General features: G+C 44.3%; 5 protein-coding genes across 5 annotated transcripts; 1 reads left to right on the top strand and 4 right to left on the bottom strand.

The window, feature by feature from the left end:
• Window positions 1-6,087: 6,087 nt before the first annotated feature.
• LOC113566648 lies at window positions 6,088-6,916 on the bottom strand. Its single transcript, XM_026993195.1, has 5 exons — window positions 6,748-6,916; window positions 6,654-6,692; window positions 6,517-6,587; window positions 6,301-6,463; window positions 6,088-6,237 (listed from the first exon to the last, which is right to left on the bottom strand). The coding sequence occupies exons 1-5, from the start codon at window positions 6,872-6,874 to the stop codon at window positions 6,149-6,151; spliced, it is 489 nt and encodes a 162-aa protein (XP_026848996.1). The 5' UTR covers window positions 6,875-6,916; the 3' UTR covers window positions 6,088-6,148.
• A 129-nt stretch (window positions 6,917-7,045) lies between these two features.
• LOC113566645 lies at window positions 7,046-7,833 on the bottom strand. The gene is made up of 5 exons (XM_026993178.1): window positions 7,686-7,833; window positions 7,567-7,602; window positions 7,415-7,500; window positions 7,202-7,364; window positions 7,046-7,146 (listed from the first exon to the last, which is right to left on the bottom strand). Exons 1-5 carry the CDS (start codon window positions 7,831-7,833, stop codon window positions 7,046-7,048), a joined length of 534 nt encoding a protein of 177 aa, XP_026848979.1.
• A 109-nt stretch (window positions 7,834-7,942) lies between these two features.
• On the bottom strand, window positions 7,943-8,754 carry LOC113566649. The gene is made up of 5 exons (XM_026993196.1): window positions 8,588-8,754; window positions 8,484-8,519; window positions 8,334-8,419; window positions 8,094-8,256; window positions 7,943-8,039 (listed from the first exon to the last, which is right to left on the bottom strand). The coding sequence occupies exons 1-5, from the start codon at window positions 8,706-8,708 to the stop codon at window positions 7,957-7,959; spliced, it is 489 nt and encodes a 162-aa protein (XP_026848997.1). The 5' UTR covers window positions 8,709-8,754; the 3' UTR covers window positions 7,943-7,956.
• A 441-nt stretch (window positions 8,755-9,195) lies between these two features.
• On the bottom strand, window positions 9,196-9,975 carry LOC6599072. Its single transcript, XM_026993193.1, has 4 exons — window positions 9,801-9,975; window positions 9,651-9,745; window positions 9,432-9,588; window positions 9,196-9,370 (listed from the first exon to the last, which is right to left on the bottom strand). The coding sequence occupies exons 1-4, from the start codon at window positions 9,943-9,945 to the stop codon at window positions 9,276-9,278; spliced, it is 492 nt and encodes a 163-aa protein (XP_026848994.1). The 5' UTR covers window positions 9,946-9,975; the 3' UTR covers window positions 9,196-9,275.
• Window positions 9,976-16,629: 6,654 nt separating this feature from the next.
• On the top strand, window positions 16,630-19,515 carry LOC113566644 (adenylate cyclase type 2-like). The gene is made up of 7 exons (XM_026993177.1): window positions 16,630-16,642; window positions 16,866-16,999; window positions 17,074-17,271; window positions 17,365-17,487; window positions 18,833-19,027; window positions 19,090-19,317; window positions 19,384-19,515. The coding sequence occupies exons 1-7, from the start codon at window positions 16,630-16,632 to the stop codon at window positions 19,513-19,515; spliced, it is 1,023 nt and encodes a 340-aa protein (XP_026848978.1).
• The last annotated feature ends 176 nt before the right edge of the window (window positions 19,516-19,691 follow it).

The raw sequence follows: 19,691 nt of genomic DNA, 5'->3' as shown, positions 1-19,691 counted from the left end.
TTCTGTTGTTGTTGTGTTGTTCTTTTGGCCTTTATTCTTTTTTTGGCGGTAGCCGTATTTTTAGACTTTTGATGTCGACAACTTTTATGGCCGGGGGTAGCTAATAAAATCGCTTAGCACATGCTACAAACATTTCCTTCCTTCGGATCCATAAATAAGCAATTAAAATATCTTAATGCGCTCATCCCGGCTGCAGCGCCCCCCCAAGCGGGGGGCTCTCCGGGGGACTGCTGGCGGCAACATTTAATTGAATTGTCCCCATCAAGGTCCCTGAAAAACGCTTTAAACTGGTATTGCTATTGCGGTAAAGTATTCCATGGAGGGATTCTCATAAATTACATCGCCCAATAGTTGGCCCAAAACCGAAGGACAAAGGGCGTAACCCTAATTAATGTTTTGTTCATTAAGAGTCTTGCATTCTCTGCCAAATCAAATTAAAGACCATCAACCGAAACAACAGAAGTCACGCCTCCAGCCACCGAGTGCAGGACAACCACAGGACGAGGCAGCCACACCCATACACACGCCCAAAGGGCGTCAGTGGAACTTGCTTGGGTGTGGGTGGGTGGGGTTTGCCCCTAATGAATCAGTATTCACAAGTCCAGCCAAGAACGATACACATGTACACACGTAATGGCAACATTTGATTCATATTTTTTTTGGCAACTCGAGCAGCATAGAAAACCGTACCATAGAAATTAGCCCGCCATTGAAGAGTTCTCTGTACCCCGTGGCGTATACGTAATGTATTTATGGTTTGTCCACTTGAGAGCCCTGCTGCACTGGCCATCTAATTGCATTGAAACCGAGATCTCTCTCTCTCTCGCTCTGTCTCTTTTTGCCTTTTTTTGGCATTCAATTCAAAAAGTTTCTCTTTAGCCACAAGTTCTTTTTGTTCTGACTTTGGGGGGAAGGGGGAGGGTGATGGGGGGCTCTGTTTGTGGTTTCAATTAAATGTTGATTAAATTGTACGCCTGCTTCTTTGGCACTGACGTAAGTGCGAGCTGTGCGCTGTGTTCCATCCATAAAAAGACAATAGAATTTAACGGGTCTCCCATAAACCTATTACAGATACAAGATACAAGAAATAATAAATTAACAAATGACAGAGAACTTGAATGATGTTCGAGGACTCCACAAGACAAGAATTCATTTATAAAGAATGCAAAATTAATGGAACTTCCAAAATATATATCATTTAATTTTATCCAGCTGTTGAGGCTTTGTTCGATGTGATATTTCACCAATTATATATGGACGTATATGTATATCTAAGAATCCAGCCAAGTCCTCAAGCCAAAAAGCATAAAAAGCATCCCCCCGATAGGAAAGAAATGTTTTATTGCTCGAAGCCCCTGCCGCAAGGCCCCCAAAGGGGCGAAAGGCAATAAACAGAGGCGTAATCATTAATCATGCGCGATCAAAGTCAAAGATACAACAACAACAACAACACCACCACCACACATGTGCAGGTATGTGTGGTATCTATGTGTGCACAAGCTACAGACAGACACACAGACACCATAGTGGCACTCGCGCTTACTCAATCAAGTGTACGAGTGTTTGGGGAGAGGCGCTGCGCTGGATGGATGATGGCATGGTTGAATTGCTGGATGTTTGGCTGCTTGGCTTGGTTGGCTGCTTGGCTGTTTGGTTGGGGGCTACTTTAATCAATTTCAAACACACAACAAACCCCTGCGCTTCGGAGAAGAATGCAAGGTTCTTTGGGAGGAGGTTAAATATTATATTTGTTGTTTGAATGATGGGAGGCCAGCAAACAAACGACAATTATTTGCCGAATTTTTTCCCCCATTGCTAAAAATAAAAGAAAAACAAAATTAAAATTAAAAGTGCAAAAATTGACGAGTTTCCGTTTGCCTCATATTATGATAATTATGATAATAAGTTAAATGCAAAAATGATGATAATTGGCTGACGAGAAAGCTACGCCCTCGCTTTCAGTGCAATTTCGATAGAGACAGAGAGAGAGAGCGATAGAGACAGGGAGAGAGAGAGAGGTCCGCCCGTAAGTGAGAATGAGATTGCTCATACGCCGCATTCGCCGAGGAGCCATAAAACTATGGAAAAAATGTAGATTTTCAAGGAAATGCACTCTGCTCTGCCATATTTATGGCTTGTAGGAAAAATACAGATAAATTTTGTGTTTTTTTTTTCTTTTTTTTTGCAATGTTTACACACGGAAAAGGCCGGGGTACTGCGATCGTTTTGGGGCCAAGTGACTTGTAAAAGAATTCGTTCATCAAAGAGGGAAAACTTTTGAAGATAGATATGTAAATAATGCACCTTGCGATGCAATCCATCCGTAAACAATCCATACACTTAATCTTTATATGAATTTAAGTGGACTGCACAAAGCACGTTTATTTATTTTCATTTGATTTTATTTTTGCACTGAAATTGCGCCAGAATAAAACAAGAGTGCGGCATAAACAAACCACACTATTAGCAAAAAAAAACAAAAACCAAAAAAAAAGCACAACTCGCGCCAAACAAAACAATCCACAGAATGGAACAGAACCGAGTCGAGAGCCCCGGCAACAACAATATATCGCATCGTCTGTATCGTCTGTATCGTCCGTATATTTGTATTGTATATTTATTTATGAGTACGGGTGTGTTCCAGCGGGGTAGCCGCTTTCCCGCTATACTCTGTCGCTGGCTCTGGCTCTGCTCTGTCTCTGCTCTGCTCCCAAGTGCTTTGTGCGGGGGACAAGGGTCAGGCTCGTTTGTTGGCTGCTTAAAAATGCGAAAATCCACAAGTGGCCGGCGTCAAAGCACAGAGATTAGAGGTCAGAGCCACAATGGATAGATAGAAGGAGGCTAAGGTGACAAATGACAATGGATTTGAATGGGCCTCTTGGAACATACATATGTACACACTCGCCCAACTATCGCTTTGGCTGGCCTCACATCTCAAATATCTCAAGTGCTTAAACATTACATTCAATGGGATCCATTGCTGGCTGTCAGACTTGAAATTTATTGAAACCCCCAATGCGGACAAAAGAACAGTATGAAATTCATTCATGGAATATTTACTGGTCGGAATTTTTGCAGGAAGAATATTTCACAAAAAGAAAGAAGATAAATCGCTTTCTTTCTTGTTTATTTGCCTGAGCCTTGAACTTTTTATCGCTTTCGTTTGTGAGTCAAAGTATGGCAGAATATATCATTTACATAAACACTTTTTAGCAGGGAAATCATAAAAACTCGCAACTGGAAACGGGAACTTTTGTTTACAATTCATTTGCTCTCCAACATTTTCAAATGACTGCCAATGAAACAATGCAGTGGCAGCTCAAGTGCCTGGGTTCGAGGTTGGAGCCATTAAAAAATATTCATGATTAGGCACGCTCCATGCCCCAGCACTCACCCTTCAAAATGACAGTTTTCTCTGGAACGTTTCGGTGGCGGTGGCAGTGGCAGTGGCAGTGGCAGCGGCATACCAAATGAAACATACACAATTTAACTTGGACTTGGCCAAAAGATGCAGCTAAGTGGCCAGCGGAAACGCTGAACGCAGAAACTTTTGCCAACCCGAATGAACAACAGCAGGAGCAGTTCCAAAGTGTGCTCCCAGTTAGTTTTGGGGGGCTTTGACAAGGCCTGGGAAAACTTTCGCTCGATCTGGAGGGGGAACTATGTGTGCGCGGAGGAGTGCCGTGTCGCATGCCTGCAGGATATGCGACAACTTTGCTTGAGTTGTCCCGACATACTGACATTTGTTTAAGGATTGTTTAGGGCTTGTTGAGGACTTGAAAGTACTGCTTCTCTCTGTAAACATGTACAGTGAAGGCTCACGTGCAGCAGCAAGCATCTTTTTTTAAAGATTTACTGAAAAAAACTAAAAAGAAGCAGAAGAAAAGAATTACTAGAATATAATTCAAATTTTGCAATATTTTTCTGGTATGAATCCAATATTTTGTACAGTATGATTTCAGTATTTTTCTAGTATTTTAAGGCGAAATCTTTTTCGTAAGAAGGATTTATTAAAATAGTGAAATAAGAACATTAAGAACAAATATTGGATTAGAAAAAATGCTAGAAATTTCCCTAGCTTAGATTTTTTGCTAACCATTATGACTTGTCATAATTATACTCCTTTTTTTACTTTTTTTTTTCTTAAATATAAAGAGAATTATTATTATTTTTGTAATAAGGAAAAACAATATTTTTTCCTACAAAATAAAGGATATTGTATTGCCGTTTAGGCATTAAAAGAACCAAATTTGGTGGGCTTTTCTGGCAGATTTTGGCCCCTTCTTCAAATTCCCAAAATGGCGCCCATTACTCGAAAGTATTCCCCAAAGATTCCCTTTTCCAATACGAGTATGTTGCCGATTATAGGGCACCTATTCGGTTGCCAGTGCTGGCTCAAAAGTAAGAGAGAAAAAAGTTACTTTTGTTGTCTCTTGTTGTCCTCAAGTGTGTTGGGCTGAAACTTTTCTAATTGCTGCATAGACACTCTCCAGAAGAACCCACAAAGACGCAAATATACTTACATTTACTCGCACATACGAGTCCTAGCACGAGTGCGAGAGGTAGAAAGAAGCATTGTTTCTGCCCAGAAAAGAAAAGTTCTGAATGCGTTAAGGAAAACTCTCGAAGTAGAACAACATTTTAAGAACATCAAACAAGATGTACACGAAGTTGGGAGCTGCCAGTCGAAGCAGCAGCTGGAAATGTCTTGAGTTTCGGTTTTGGGGGCAAAGTTTTCGGTTAACTGAAATGCAAGAAAATGGTAGAATAACAATAATAATCAAATTCAGGACTTAACATTAAGAAAAGACCAGAAAGAAAGAGTTTAAGCATCAGGTAGGAAGGAAAACCATTAACTATCCAACTAAACCATTATCTCTCCTTCTCTCTCCCTCTCTCTCCGACGTTTCGTTGCAGCTTTCTCACTCGAATTCCGCAGAGAGGCGGCAACAAGTGTTCGAGGGTCCTTGCCGTCCGGGGACTAGGTCTTAGGACTGGTTCTGGGGACTGGGGACTGGGGCCATCTGGGCGTGCAGCTGGCGGCTGTGAGGTGAAGTCCCACTCGTTCACGCCATGGTAAAGCAGAATGCGGAAGCTGCGAGAACGGAAAATGGCACAACGAATGCAACGAATCTTATTGTGAAAAGCGACGGAAATGCAAACCAACCAAAGACGATGACGACAACAGCCAGGACATCATCATCGGCGGCCAAGATGGCGGAGGCTTTGTCGGCCTCATTGGCCGACTTGAGCGAACAAGAAAACGGAACGACGGGTGAGTGCCAAAAGTCTCAAGTCCCATCCCGCCCCATACCCCCAATACCCCCAGAAATGGGACAAGCTTCTGCGAATCAAATTAGTATCACAAAGTGAGCATTCTTGGGGTTTATTTTGTTCGGTTCGGTTCGGTTTTTTTTTTTCTTTCGACATCTAACAGTTGGCTCTAGGCGCGAGACTTTTGCTGGTTGCCTTGGTTTGGTCTTGAAATTGAATTACCATCCCTGGCTGTACCCCTGGCTATCCCCCTGGCTGGCTGATGTAACCCCGTGGCTCTACTTAATTTGGGTTTGTCACGATAGCGCATCAGCTGCCCCGTGCCGCACCCATTTCCTCCCTCCTGCCCACTCCTTTTGACCTGTCGCGCATTTGTTGTTTTAATTAAATTTAGCCCCACTAACCCACCGCCCACCACTCACCACCCACCGCCCACAGCTCATAATAATTATGGCACTAACAAATAATGACGGCCATGATAATACACATAGTTTACAGAGTTTTCCCCATTAATTTTGGAGTTATTTTTGAGCGGCGCGTTACCTGGGTTTAGCTCAAATGTCAGACAGGGTTAATTATCTTTGGTATTTTGTGGAGAGAGCCACCTCTGGGAAACGAACCGAAGGCCTCGAGGGCTCGAACGAAAATCAAGATATAAACTCGGCAAATATTGCGTTCTTTCTTGGCCTCGAGGGCAACCTGTTGAATGTCACTGTTTTTTCTTTGGTTTGCTTTGGTTTGCAAAGTTTTCGCTGATTTTGCCTTGGGCCTCTGGAATGAAAGAACGTTTATTGATTTCCATTCGATGGTATTTATTTTTGGGCGTTCTTTTCTTTGTTAAAACTTTACTTAAATTTAAAGAACGAAGAACAGCTTATTCCACCTGGTCTACAGCGTCTCTGAGCCTTTGTTTCTTAGCGAAATAGATTGAAATCGTTATGTACAGGAAGTACGGCAATAATACTGTCAAAGAGATGGCCAAAAACTGCTCAACATTGCTCGTGGTTATTCAAAGTAAACTCTCACCCCAAGTGATGCCCACGAATATCCAGTAGACAATACAATTTCCAATGCACATGTTCGCATTTAAATGGATGGCCATAACAGCGCTCTGCAGGACATAGACGATCGTAAATGCCAGGAAGCAGCCTTCAATCACAATGTAGACCAGAACCGGAGTGGGAGATGTCTGCATTTGAGATATTGCAGAAGAGGTAATCCTTTTATGGCACTTGTACATACCATGATCAGGGAAACGGACAAACAATTGGCAGCCACGAAATGTAGGACACCCCAAAAGACGGCGAAAGTTTCTGAACAAACAAATATGGAAGCAATATTTTCGAAATATACATATGTCATGAGTAGTTACATTTTACCTCTAATCATATTTTCGCTGGTTCTATCAAAAAATAACCCTGCAAGTAACTAATTAGTAATATTTACTATATAAACATGTATATATATATTTACTGAAGAAACCAGCCAGAGACACAATGGCCAACAGATCAGAGAAGAGGGCTATGATCAGGCCACCGCTTCGTAGCGATAGATAGCGGCAGAAATGTTTCGCCTGGAAAAACTGTTCAGCCTGGCACATTTCCAATTAATTTCAAAGCTCACAGAATAATAATAATTTGTATTTGTATTTGTAGTTGTAGTTGTAGTTTTTGCTTGTCGTTTCCCCTGACACAGATTGCCGGGTATCCTTAGATGTGAAATGATCGTAAAAAAAAACACATTTTTTTTTCTAGACTTTAAGCAAAAATAATTATATTTCCAATAGTTGTACAACCCTGCCACTTGGGGCTGTCTCAGCCTTTAGTTCCCGGTAGTAAGAGTATGTGATGTAAAAAAAATACAATGTCATTCCTAAGAGCATTAGGTATTATAGCCAAGATATGTGGAGAACAAAGCAGCATCTCACCCAGCCAAGCAACCACATATATCCAATAGGTTATATTGTGCCCGACGCTCTGGTTCACAATCAAGTTTTTGCCCATCGCAGCTGAAATAATGCTGAATACCAGCAGATACGTGACCTGGACCAAGTGCATCAGCATGGGCACCCAGAACAGAGGCAGATATTGCTGTAGGAGTTGCCAGATTAGTTTCAGACTCCACACCGATCCGATCTTACCGATATGATGGCAGCCAGCAGGACAAACGAAGCGACGACTGTCAACAGATCTGGCACAAGTTGCAGCACTGTCTGGGTTACCTGGGCTAAATGGAGGACAGGACAGTGTTAGGCCAAAATATGAGCTCAATGAAAAAAGGAAACCCACTTACCTGGAAACACATATGTGGACTCATACGCAACAGTATCTAACCAAACAGGAAAAAAATAGAAAGGGGAAAATGTAGTGGGAAAAGGGCTTGAGGAGGCCACGTTTGGGGGTTTTATTTACTATTCAATAGGTTGAAAATGTAGTCAATGTTCATTCCGGAGCAGAACAGCTGGAAGAGGGCGAACAGAATGCAGCCCGTTTGCAGGGACACACAGAAGCAGCATTTCTTGGCACGTAACATATTACAATCAAATACCATTTCATACATTAAATATAATTTTGATTTTGACAACGAACACAAAATAACCCCAATTCGAGACAATAAACTCCCCGAAAAAGTATGCTACAGTCGTGGCCGGAATTTCCCATTACAGCAAAATGCCCACTGCCTTCAGTATGACACTTCGTGCTGCATCATGGCCAGCGTTTTCTGGTAGTACGATAAAATAATATACACAAAATATGCGGAAAATACTACAACAACACACATTAGTGGAATATCAGACCGATCGTTAAGCAATATCTCACCGATCCAGCCGCTAATGAAGCCCCAATAGACCGCACTCGAATAGACACCCATCCTGACGGTCACATTAATGTTGAGCGCCGTGGCTATAATGCTATATAGAAACTGATACAGCAACTGGGTGACCTCGAACGTGAGTGTGATCAAAATCAGATGTATGAGGTTCTATTCCATTGGAGGGGGGGGGATTGATTGGTTCAAATTGGTTATTTGATCTACATTTAGATCAGCTTTCGACTCACCGTCGTGAGGGCAGTCAACAGGAAAAAGACGGCAATAATTGTTAGAAATTCGGGCATAAGTCTGAACAGTATCTGGGTGACGCCCTCTTCCCAGAAAATAAGGTTCAAAGTTCAATCGAAGAGAACAAAAGAATGATATCAGTGCAGTACCTGGAAAGACCACCGAGTCAATGTTCGTTTGATTGTCTGCGACAGACAGGCAGCCACTTCTGGGTATCAAATTAGTCAACAGATATTTTGCTTTAGCTATTTACCTCCCATTTTGACATTGAAATTGTAAATGTGCATGCTGCACACGAAAACTGAGATGATGGACAGAATGAAGCAGCCCGCCCGCAGGGACATACAGTAGCAGAATCGATTGGCTAGTATCATGTCTTGGAAGGAAAGTAACTGAAATTTTTGTGAAAATACCAAATTAAACAACCGAGTACACGCATCATTTTGAACTGACATTAAACGCAAAAAATGACATATCAGCCACACATGGCGTATACGTAATTTACATCCATGGTGCCGTCAGTCTTGAGAGCATGTGGTTTGGATTGCTCTAAGCCAGCTGCTGCTGCTGTCTGGTTCTGGGCTCTGCGCGGAGAGTATTAACTTTTTAGCATAATTTCAATTTTAGCAATTTGTATTATGGCCTCATTAGCATTAGCCAAGAGCCGCCCGCCTGCTCTCAGAGTGTGTGTGTGCGGCATGACTGGCATAGCTGGCATGCGTGGAATCGTTTTCAGTTCTCATCAAGATGCTAATGAAATTATTAAGAAAATTGAGTCTGCCATATTAACACGAGAGCATAGGCGTCGAGGGGCACACGGTGGAGGATACTTGAGTGAAGTTTAAATTGAAAAAGAACACGTGTAATACACAATACGGATTTAATCAGTTCCAAATTGAAGAGGGCACCCTTAGGACACCCTTAGGACACCCTTAGGGCACCTAAGTACGGTCAACACATTTTGGCATATAATCTTGCGGATTCTTCAACTGGTTGTATCGCGAATAGACCACAATCAGGCTGTATATATCAATGGCTGGAATGAAAGATATTGAGCCAGATTATTACAGTAGCCGGGAGTCAGGATCTGGGCCTACCCAGGGTCAGTAGAATAACGAGCACATATAGGACAGTAGATAGAGCACTACTGAAGAAGGGATTTCGCACATTAATCACCGCATGGTAGGCAATATAGTACCCAATGATGTGCACGACAAACAGTCCCATCCATATCTGTATGGACAATATGTGGTTCTGCGACAGGAGGCGGGGTAGGCAGGGATTACAGGCCACAACGAAAGTCAGTTAGTACTCACGGTCATGACGGCCACCAGCAGGATGACTGCTGCCGCAATCATTAGACAAACGTGGCCGATATTGAACCATTTGACCCAGTTATCAGAGCTCAGATCTAGCAGAGAGTGTGACAGAGAGTATTCATGGGAGAGAGATATCCTTATGCTTACTTTTCCTGAAGATAATGTCATCGGCCAGGGTGGCCGCATTCAGCAGGCCCGACATGATCGTGTAAAACGCTATTAAAATGCTGCCACAGTACAGCGATATACAGAAGCAGCATTTGCCCAGAGTGCACTTCCGTCGGTGTGGCATCCAAAATAAATATTCATACAAATGTTTGACAAAAAACGCTTACAACTTTTCAGATTTCGAACAAAGAAAAACTCTTTAAAATGTAAGGCATGCCCCAACGCCCCACCCCCCACCCCAATCAATGATAATCGCCGCTAACTTTGGTTCTTTGGGTTTGCTTTTTTTTTTTTTGGTCAGTCGAAAGTACTGTTCATCTTTAAGAAAGTTGTGCGACAATTCCCACGGCCCCCGCCCAGCCTGCAAAAACTTTCACTGCACAGAAAGTTGTTGGCCAAAGTCGTTTTCCTTAGCCTTTTCTTGCACTTTCGCCAGTTTCCTTGTTATGGCCTTTCTTGATGGCCTGGCTCTAATTGAAAGCAGCTGTTGCTACCCCGAACTGATGCCTGATGCTCCCCAATCAAGTGGAATTTTTGAAGCTCTTTTAAATTAGGGGATTTATCAGCTTTATCAAGTGCAAATTATCACAAATTTTCCAACTTCAAAGTTTTGTCTTAAAAATGTTTTTAAAGTATATTAAATTGATGAACTCTCCTATGTTTTTCTCATCAATACTCCTTCCCCCCGCAACATTATTAGACATTATTAGATGCTAATCGGATTAGAGAGTTGTAGTCTCGGTCCTCATTAGGCTGGCTGTTGGCTGTTGGCTGGTAGCCGCATATGGCCGGGCTCCTTCATGATTGATTGCAGCATCAATTTATTTGTCATTAATATACCAACATGCGACATCCAAGAGTTGCCTGAGCAAACTGTTGATGGCCCATTAAATGCCAGAGGAGGCAAGAAAATGGAAAAAGCTCTGCAACATATTATACGATCCAATCCCCCTACTCATACACACACATACATACCCCCACACCCACACCCACACCCATTACCAATAGAAATGCTCTAGCATCCTGGATCCATTCGGAATCTCTTTCAGCCACTCGCAGCATCCATCTGTCATCATTGGATTGAGTGTGGATGGGTGTTTGGGGTGGTGGCCGCCTCTGATCCCTCCCCCTCCCCCATTCCCATTCACACCCTCCCCCCGCTCTCTCTCTCTGCCCACTGTATTTATAGCATCTTAATTGAATTTCAATTTTCAATTTTGCTTTTAATTGAATTCAATGAAAAAGTGTCGATGAATCGGCATTCAGCATACGAATACCCTCCTCCCTCCTGCCACCCCCTCCTCCCCTTGTCACCCTACTGTCACACTACACTCGTCTCTGGCGCTGCTGCTATTGCTGTTGATTCAGTTGGAGCACTGGAGCACCCCGCCTGCCCGACTGCCTGCCTGTTGATGGCGCCAACGAGGCCGCAAAGCATCCCAAGTGAGCCTCCATCCTAGCACTGAGAGAAATTGATTCGGGCCGGGGCTCGGTTCAATGAATTTTCTTTAGAATTTGCAATAGCTTTTCTCGCAGTGCAGTGGCAAGTTTTTACTGCAGCAGACCCATTGGGCCACAATTGGCCTGGCTTGATGTGATTGCGCTCATATTTTGCGCACTGATTGGTTTGTGATTGACTGAAAAGTGTTGTAAATTGATTCGACTGTGGAAAGCAGTGTGATAAACAAACCCCCCAACCCCCCAGACCCCACTGTTTACCAATAAATGGGTTAGGCAATAAAAGATCCAACAAATCTAGCCCGATGGACGGGCTATCAGTATCGTGTACGGTGCCTGGTGTTTGATGTTTTATTGGGGGTCATTTTCGGGAAATCAATGCGATTGTTCGAAACTCAAGACACTTTAAAAGCTCTTAAAGACTGTAGACCTTCTCACACATTTCCATTAAGACTCGCACAAGCTTTGTGTGAAAACAGCCGCCAACCGAAGCGAATCAGACGAATGGAAATTCAAATGAATGCAACTTGCATGCGAAATGAGAAATTCCCAGGGGCACACAAACACCTCCACACACCTCCACACACACACCTCCGTAGAAGCATCTGTATCTGCAGGGCATCTACATCTACAGCGGCATCAGCAGATGTATTCGTATCTGTGCCTGCCTCTGCATTTTGCCGACTGCCTGGCTTATTATGCGGGCACACCATTCCCCATTCAAAGTGCTCATGAGTTTGCATTTATCATCTAAGCCGACCATCCCCCCCTCCGCCCCGCCCACCATGTACCACATGTCTCGCTCGATATGAGATTTATGCCACTCAACACAGAAGATGAAATGCTCATAGCCCATAGCCATGCCTCAGCCATGATGCCCGCCCGTTTGCATGCCGGGAGGGTCGTAGGTGATGATGACAATAATGCCGTGACCCATCCCCCACCCCCCATCCCCCCATCTCTGCGGGGGAGAGCCCCGAAATAAAGGCATGGAAAGCAGGAAAATATATATGCAAATTGCTTTGACAGTGCGTCCCAATATGCGTCCCACAGCTTCCAGAGTCAGCAGATTTTTGTTCTTTTTTTTTATTGGTAAAATATGCATATTACGATTCGAGATTTCCAGAATTGTGGGATTTTTTATTTTGCTTGTGGCAGAGATTTTTCCTAATCGTTTTCAGAGTTTCAGTTTTCAGATCTGAATATTCCCCAATCAATATTCGCACAAACGCCGCTCCAAAAACTATTATAGGGTTGCCCTATAAAAATATATATCTAAATTTAAGCTTTCCTCCCAATTTAGATTTTCCTTCTCTTGGAAAACACACACACACACACACACACACACCTTTATAGCAAAAATAGCTCTAGGACAGACAGCTTTTAGAAGAGGGAAACACAAGGCACGAACTATTTTGGCCATTACCGAAATTGAAAGCTTAAGTGTTTTGGGGGTCGAACAGCTGATTGACTGGCATGCCCGCCCCCTCACCCAGCCCCCAGGGCCCGAACGAAGGTGGCCGGGAAAAATAGTCATCAGCAGAAAATTGAAAAACCTGGTAGTGCTGAAAAGCAGCAGAGAAACAGTAGAGAAACAGCAGAGAAACAGTAGAGAAACAGCAGAGAAATAAGTTCTGGATGTGTGCCTGCAAATGACAACGACAGACTAGTCTTAGCCTTTTGTCTTAGCCAGGCCATTATTTACGAGCATCGTGCCAAGGACAGGCCAAAGAAGCATCGCGTCCTGCTATAGAAACTGAAGGAATATGTACGTGCCGTGCCGTGCCCCGTTGTGTCTTTGTCGTCTCTGGGCGATGGCACGTCTATTACCTTAAACGTCTGTTGCCAATTTGGCATACCCATTGCCACAGCCACATGGCCAGGAGGCATCGCTTCGTTCGCATTGACTGCACCTTGATTAATGCGCTCTGCCAGGGCACAATTTTTCCCCATTCCGATTCCATTTCCATTTCCATTTTCTTTCCTTTTTTTTTGTTTTTGCGAACACTTTCATTGTTTCCGTTTCCGTTTCCACTTCCGTTTCCGTTACGTTGTTTTGTCTCCAATTTGCTTGGGATCTGGAGCACGTTTATTCGTTTTGTGCCAGGTGTTGATTACTTTGATCGCAGAAGCTTGTGGCCGGACCTGGATCGGCCCTGGACAGAGATGTTTGCCAATTAACAAAGCAAACGAATTCCGAAGCTGAAAGCGAACCGGAACATCCTTGAATATGCGAGTATGGGGGGACACTAATCCATGGCGGTGCAGCCAGCATCCACTCCCAAGGCTTGCCACACAAATCGCACGGTTTGCCATCTCCGCTCCTCCTACGGCAACTGCTCCTTTCTACTCCTTTCTGCCCCTTGTTCTGCTATCCATTCTTGGCATGCGGCGCACGACTGAGCGTAAAAAGCTTGTTCTACTCGTACTTGTACTTGTACTTGTACCCCGCCCCACCGAAGGATGCAATTTAAAATGTTGCAGCCGGTGGCATGGGTGGCAGGTACTTCATGGCATTGCTTCCTCCACATATTTATATATTTTGTTGCATTTTACGGGCAGACTCTAACCCAGTGGCCACCCACTCAACAGGTCGTATGCGCAATATGCGCCAGGGCGCATACTTTTGGGTGTCAAAATCATAGCAGAAATTTCATTTGAAAATAGAACAGACTAGAACATGACAAGTGCTTTTAAACAATTAAAAGACCAACAAGTTTTGCCCATTTTCCTCTCCTTTCGACAGTTTCTTAGGCGAGGAATATCGATGCCAAACTGGGCATAGATTTATTTTCCAATTGCACAATAATATATAAATTCTAAGACAATGCTTTGCCGATAAACGCCTGTGGCACACAGGACACTAGCGGGAGACGCTAAGGGGGCAGGTGGTGGTGCCTGCACAGGCCCCAAACAGACGGGACATTTTTGGAGGGAGCGACTCTCGGTGCTCCCTGGCAGCCCGGCTTGGCGATCGAGTGGATCGGCTGGAGCAGGATACAAGGCCTGTAGCGACGGCTGGGAGTGTGAAGGCACTGGGTCGGGGCTGCGTACGCCAAGCGTACATAGAGTAAAACTTCTGGTCTGGTTCTGGCTCTGGTCCTGGCTCTGGTTCGAGCTGGTCAGTCCGGGATACTGTCGGACGCCAAGTGGCAGACTCTGGCAGTCGATGCTGAGCAGGAGCAGGAGCAGAAGCACCAGCTCCAGAGATGAGGCCAGGGTCAGGGGAATATAGTTAATAAATACCTGTTTCCGATGCAACCATTGCCAGTTCTAGTGCCTAAAAACCAGCTGTGATTAGAGTGAATATTAAACAGTTGGTGGATTCCTACCTTTGGCTCTGCACTTATTAAAAACGTGGCTCCAATCAATGGGTTGCCTCGGCGAATCCTGTGCCCCGAATGGACATTCTCCTACTTTCTTAAATACCCTTGGATAGCCTTGAGAGTCAAAGTAACTCAACAGGAAAAACCGAATGACCCGAAGACCCACAAGCCTACTTTTTCATTTCCTTAAAAAATACAAATAAAAATGTGTAGCAAATAGAGAACTGGTGGAGATATCCGTTTCCCCACTAAGCCGGTTACCCCAACAGCTTAACCCCGAGCCAGAGCCCGAGCCCGAGCACAGCGAGGTGGCAATATGCTTTCTTCTGCATCTTAAATTCGTAATTCAGCCACAGAGTCCTTTGGCAGCGAACTCAATCTTCCTAATCGGTTGACTCTCGTCTCCGTTCAACTGTTGTCCCTGCCCAGCCTTGACAATGTGTCTACAGCTACTTAATCGCATCGCAGATGGATCTGTGGAAGGGAAGTGGGAAGTGGGAGGCTCCATCCTGCTCCTTGATGAAATAAATTCCATGGCAGAAGCTCTAGCAGCGACCTCCTCACTGTCGCTGTCGCTGTTGCTGTCTCCGGTCTTCTGTCTTCTGTCTTCTGTCTTCTGTCCTCGGTGTCGTCGTCGGCTTCTAGCTTGTCTTCAACTGTTTCACTTTAGCCGTTTTATTTTTTATGAGCCCAAGCACTGGAATGCCACACTCGCACACATACACTCACGGGAGAGAGCATCTGTCACACTGGGGCACACACACACACATACACCCGTCTCTGGGCTGGGGCCAACACGCTTTCCTTTCACTGGATGTCAAAAGAATTCCATTCCTGTTTGATTGCAGAGAATAAACAAGTGAAGGCAACGTCAGTCCACCCCCCCAACCCCAAACCCAAACCCCTACCCCCCGTCTCTCTCAGTGTATGTGTGTTTGCCTCTCGACTTATTTTTCCTTTTTTTTTTGGCCTGCGGCTTTGGCTGAGTTTTTCCTCTTAGCTCTTGAGCGTGTCGTGACTGAGTCGTGGATTGAATCCTTTACTTAATGCGGTGTACCCATTTCTATATACATCTCGCCTGGCAATTGTAATATATACCCGTACTCGCACATTTTATAGCACACATAATCTGGATACATTTTGAGCTACATTTATGGCCTTTGGGTGAGTGTGTGTGTGTGTTTTAATGGCGATTTTTATGGCTTTTAACGATAGAAAGATTCGTCCTGGCTCTGTAAATCTGTGTTACCGAACGACAATCATCCATCCTACTCGCCCCCAAAAAGGAGCTTAACCAAAGCCCAAAAACACACACACAAGCCACAAGCAGGCCCCGCCTGAAGTGAAATCTTTGCCTAATGTTGGGCAAATGTTTGGCCCATTAATTAACCGAATAGAAAGCCAAACCGACACTTGACCCCAAACACCACTCAGACGCAGACTTGTTTTACTCCTAATTATGAAGGATATTCGGACCGGCCCCCACCGCCACATCCACTATTGATTTATTTGGTCAACTCTCGTGGGGCGACAAAATCAATTCAGTTATAAATAGGGAGACCCACAACCAGGCCAAAAAACAAAAAAAAACATACCCCTGGCAATCGGCTCTCAAATATCATGGGCCTACAAAGAGCGAGTAAAAGTACTTTAAATGCCTGTCTGTCTGTCTGCATGTCTGCCCGCCAGTCAATTAGCGGGGCATTAATCGGTGTATATCGATTTACACAAAGAAAAAGCATTAACAATATGCTAATTTATGTGCTTGAGCGTAATTTACTTTTCCAGCAGACTGTGCGTGTGTGCTGGTTGATTTTTGAAAGCTCTGAGCGTGTGCGGATACTGCCAGTATTTGCTCTTAAATCCGCCGTTGATTGCTATTTGCACTCCTCTTCCGGCAGTGTATTTAAATATGATTCTTCCCCTTTGCAGAGAGTAATTTGGGTGAAAGTTGAGAGATTATAATCCGAGTATGTGGCCATACTCTATGGGTATTATTTATTGATTTTCCCCCATCGATTATTATGGCCCCAAAAGGTAAGTGGCATTCCGATCAACCAAGAACATTGTCCTGGCAGCTCAATTGTGGGGCCAATGAAATGGGGATATGGTGTACAATTAGTTGCCAAATGCCAAATTTAGCGGAGAAGGTCAAGAGCCCAAAGGCCGCTGGATGCCTTCCAAAACATAGTACTCGCATGTAGATTAATTTTTAAGGACACTCGGTAGGTAAATGTACTTATTTTGTTTGCCTTTGCAGCTGAGGACATCCACCTGAATGACTTGTACACCCGCTACCGGCAGAGGCTGCGCAAGTCGCTCTTTACGTCGGGCCTGTTGACATCATTGCTGGCATCTGTGGTGTCGATAATAATTGGCATCGTTTACGAGCAGGTAAGCACTCGGCTTAGATGCGGACGACGCGCGGAGTCGCTGGGGATCTACAGGCATATGTGTTCCTTCCACAGCACCTGGTGCAGACGCTCCTGCTGGCATTGGCGGCCCTTATCTCCGGCTCCATACTCACGGCCCTGCAGTTCCCGGCCGTGCTCAGCTCTCCGGCGGCAGCCTTGGCCTTTGCCATCGTCACCACCTTCTCGCTGGGCACCATTGCGGCCATAACCGGGGACGAGCTGGCCCCTTTGCCCATGTATGCATTGTTTCTGGTAAGCCCTCCTCCTGCCTCTTCCACTAAGAAAAGGATTACATACATATCTCTTATGTGTGTGTGTGCTCGTGTGTGTGTGTGTTAATTGCAGTGCATCCACTCCATGCTGCCCATATCGTGGCCCGTATCCGTGGTGCTGGCTCTATTCATGACCGCCATCCACATCGTTTACCGGATCGGCACCAGCCCGGACTATGCACCCGATTTGCCAATGGTAAGTCCCGCCATTCATTTCCACTCTCCATACAAATGATTGGATTATTTGTCATCTGGTGGGGGGATGGGTTTGGGGTTGGGCCTGGGGCCTGGGGCTTGGGGGATTACAATGTGGAGAGTTGTCTCCGTCCGGTCTCGGTCAGCAATTAGTTAAATGGGGTTTTACGATCTTAAGGGGTATCCTCTGCTGGGATTAAATGGGAATCAACGTATGGATTATGGCATCCCGCTCTTTGTATATTTATTTGGAAACAAGTGGTGCATACTCCGATTATACTGTACCTGAAAAACCATTTTCTACACACTGAGAAAAATTCCCGGAACTATAGTATTTACAAATTTATACCAATAGATTTGCTCCGACAGTGGTTTCATGTTTTTTTTTCGACTTCAATTTTGACATATATAAACAAATATTTAATTTAAATATATTTTATATTTAAATTCAATATTTTTTATATTTTTAAAAACATTTCTTTAAAAAAATATATATATATGTCATATTTAAATAAAAAATATTTTTATATTAAAAAATGGAATTGTCAAAAATTTAAAAATGTATTTCTTATTTAAAAATATTTTTCATGCTTTGCACATTTACATATATTGCAAACATTTCATATTTAAAATCAATATATTTCATATTTAAATTAAATATTTTTATATTTAAATTATTTTCACATTTATATTAAAAATATTTCATATAAAAAAAAATTATATTTCGTATTTCAATAAAATATTTATGAAATATATTTCCAAAAAATATGATAAACTATATTTATTTAAAAGTTTGTTTTAAAAATGTTTTTTTTTTTAAATCCAATATTTAATTGAAGTTCTGTTTATAAAATTACATTTTTTTCGGAGTGCATTCAACACTCAACTCGTTTCATTCTCAAAAGCTTAAATAGCTTCAGCATTATCACGTGGATAGAAATAATTAGGTTCTGAGCTCGTTTCATTTCCCTCCACCGTACCCCTATACATCCATCCATATACATATATGTACACACATGTGTATGTGTATGGGTGTGGGTGTGGGTATGGGTATGGTTATGGGTATGGGTATGCACGTAACGACTGTGGTTTTCCTCCCACACAACAAACACCCATGCACCCCCTCCAGCGATGCCTCGTTAATTAGGCTGCATCGCTGCATCCTGTTTTTGCTTGCCAACCGCCCCTCCTCCCCCTCCCCCCCTTCTGGTGCAGCGGGGATAACGATGCGTTATGTGCTGTGCGCTATGCGCTGCTGCCACGTAATTGCCCGGCCATCGTTTGGGTTGTACATTCGTTATTTACGACTTTTTCTAGACACTTTTTCTCCCTCCCCTCCCTCATAGCTCTTTGGGGAGATTGTGATGCTGGCCAGCGCCTCCATTTCCGGTCTTTACTATCGCATCATGTCGGACGCTGCCCACAATCGCACGGTGGACGGCACCCGGACGGGCATCGAGCAGCGCGTAAAGCTCGAGTGCGAGCGGGAGCAGCAGGAGCAGCTGTTGCTCAGCGTGATACCCGCGTACATAGCCGCCGAGGTGAGTACTCCCCCCAAGAATCGGGCCTTGTCTCTGTGTGGGCTAATCGTTTGCGTGTGCAGGTGAAGCGCAGCATCATGCTCAAGATGGCCGATGCCTGTCAGCGGGCCGGGGGCCAGGCCTCCACGTCGGCCACACGCTTCCACGAGCTGCACGTCCAGCGGCACACCAATGTGACCATACTGTTTGCGGATATTGTCAACTTTACGCCGCTTTCCAGCTCGCTGACGGCCAGTGATTTGGTCAAGACCCTCAACGATCTCTTCGGGCGCTTCGATCAGATTGCTCAGGTGCGTTAATGGTGATAATCACAGATGATACAATCATTATATATGTATGTACATTAATCCTTGCAGGAGAATCAATGCTTGCGCATCAAGATTCTGGGCGATTGCTATTACTGCGTGTCGGGCCTGCCCATTTCCCGCCCACAGCATGCAACAAATTGTGTCAACATGGGCCTGCAGATGATCGATGCCATCAGGTGAGTGCCCTGCCCTGCCCTGCCCTGCCGTGACGCTCCCCTTTTGCCTTTTTCCTTTTGCCTTCTGATTCTGCTTCCACTTCTGCCCCGATGGTTCGGCTGTTCGTTCCGTGGGTTCTGTCAACATGGGCTCCGTCATCACGTATACGGCATGTTGTCTTTGCCCACCCGCCTGTCTGT

The sequence above is a fragment of the Drosophila persimilis genome, unplaced genomic scaffold, assembly GCF_003286085.1.
Source record: "Drosophila persimilis strain 14011-0111.01,24,50 unplaced genomic scaffold, DperRS2 tig00000808-arrow-arrow-pilon, whole genome shotgun sequence".
Lineage (NCBI taxonomy): Eukaryota > Metazoa > Arthropoda > Insecta > Diptera > Drosophilidae > Drosophila > Drosophila persimilis.
Note: the sequence above shows the minus strand (reverse complement) of the source record. Positions and strands in the feature narration are given on the sequence as shown.

Coding starts and splice junctions, on each gene's coding strand:
- LOC113566648 (XM_026993195.1), bottom strand. CDS start 6,874: ATGTGCCAGGCTGAACAGTTTTTCCAGGCGAAACATTTCTGCCGCTAT. Junction 6,693..6,747: donor GTCTCTGGCTGGTTTCTTCA/GTAAATATATAT, acceptor AGTTACTTGCAG/GGTTATTTTTTGATAGAACC. Junction 6,464..6,516: donor TGTCCGTTTCCCTGATCATG/GTATGTACAAGT, acceptor TCTCAAATGCAG/ACATCTCCCACTCCGGTTCT.
- LOC113566645 (XM_026993178.1), bottom strand. CDS start 7,833: ATGTATGAAATGGTATTTGATTGTAATATGTTACGTGCCAAGAAATGC. Junction 7,501..7,566: donor GTCCACATATGTGTTTCCAG/GTAAGTGGGTTT, acceptor TCCTCCATTTAG/CCCAGGTAACCCAGACAGTG. Junction 7,365..7,414: donor TGCTGGCTGCCATCATATCG/GTAAGATCGGAT, acceptor CAACTCCTACAG/CAATATCTGCCTCTGTTCTG.
- LOC113566649 (XM_026993196.1), bottom strand. CDS start 8,708: ATGATACTAGCCAATCGATTCTGCTACTGTATGTCCCTGCGGGCGGGC. Junction 8,420..8,483: donor TGACTCGGTGGTCTTTCCAG/GTACTGCACTGA, acceptor TTTTCTGGGAAG/AGGGCGTCACCCAGATACTG. Junction 8,257..8,333: donor TGTTGACTGCCCTCACGACG/GTGAGTCGAAAG, acceptor CCAATGGAATAG/AACCTCATACATCTGATTTT.
- LOC6599072 (XM_026993193.1), bottom strand. CDS start 9,945: ATGCCACACCGACGGAAGTGCACTCTGGGCAAATGCTGCTTCTGTATA. Junction 9,746..9,800: donor TGACATTATCTTCAGGAAAA/GTAAGCATAAGG, acceptor ACTCTCTGCTAG/ATCTGAGCTCTGATAACTGG. Junction 9,589..9,650: donor TGCTGGTGGCCGTCATGACC/GTGAGTACTAAC, acceptor CTCCTGTCGCAG/AACCACATATTGTCCATACA.
- LOC113566644 (XM_026993177.1), top strand. Junction 17,272..17,364: donor CCATGTATGCATTGTTTCTG/GTAAGCCCTCCT, acceptor TGTTAATTGCAG/TGCATCCACTCCATGCTGCC. Junction 17,488..18,832: donor ATGCACCCGATTTGCCAATG/GTAAGTCCCGCC, acceptor CCTCCCTCATAG/CTCTTTGGGGAGATTGTGAT.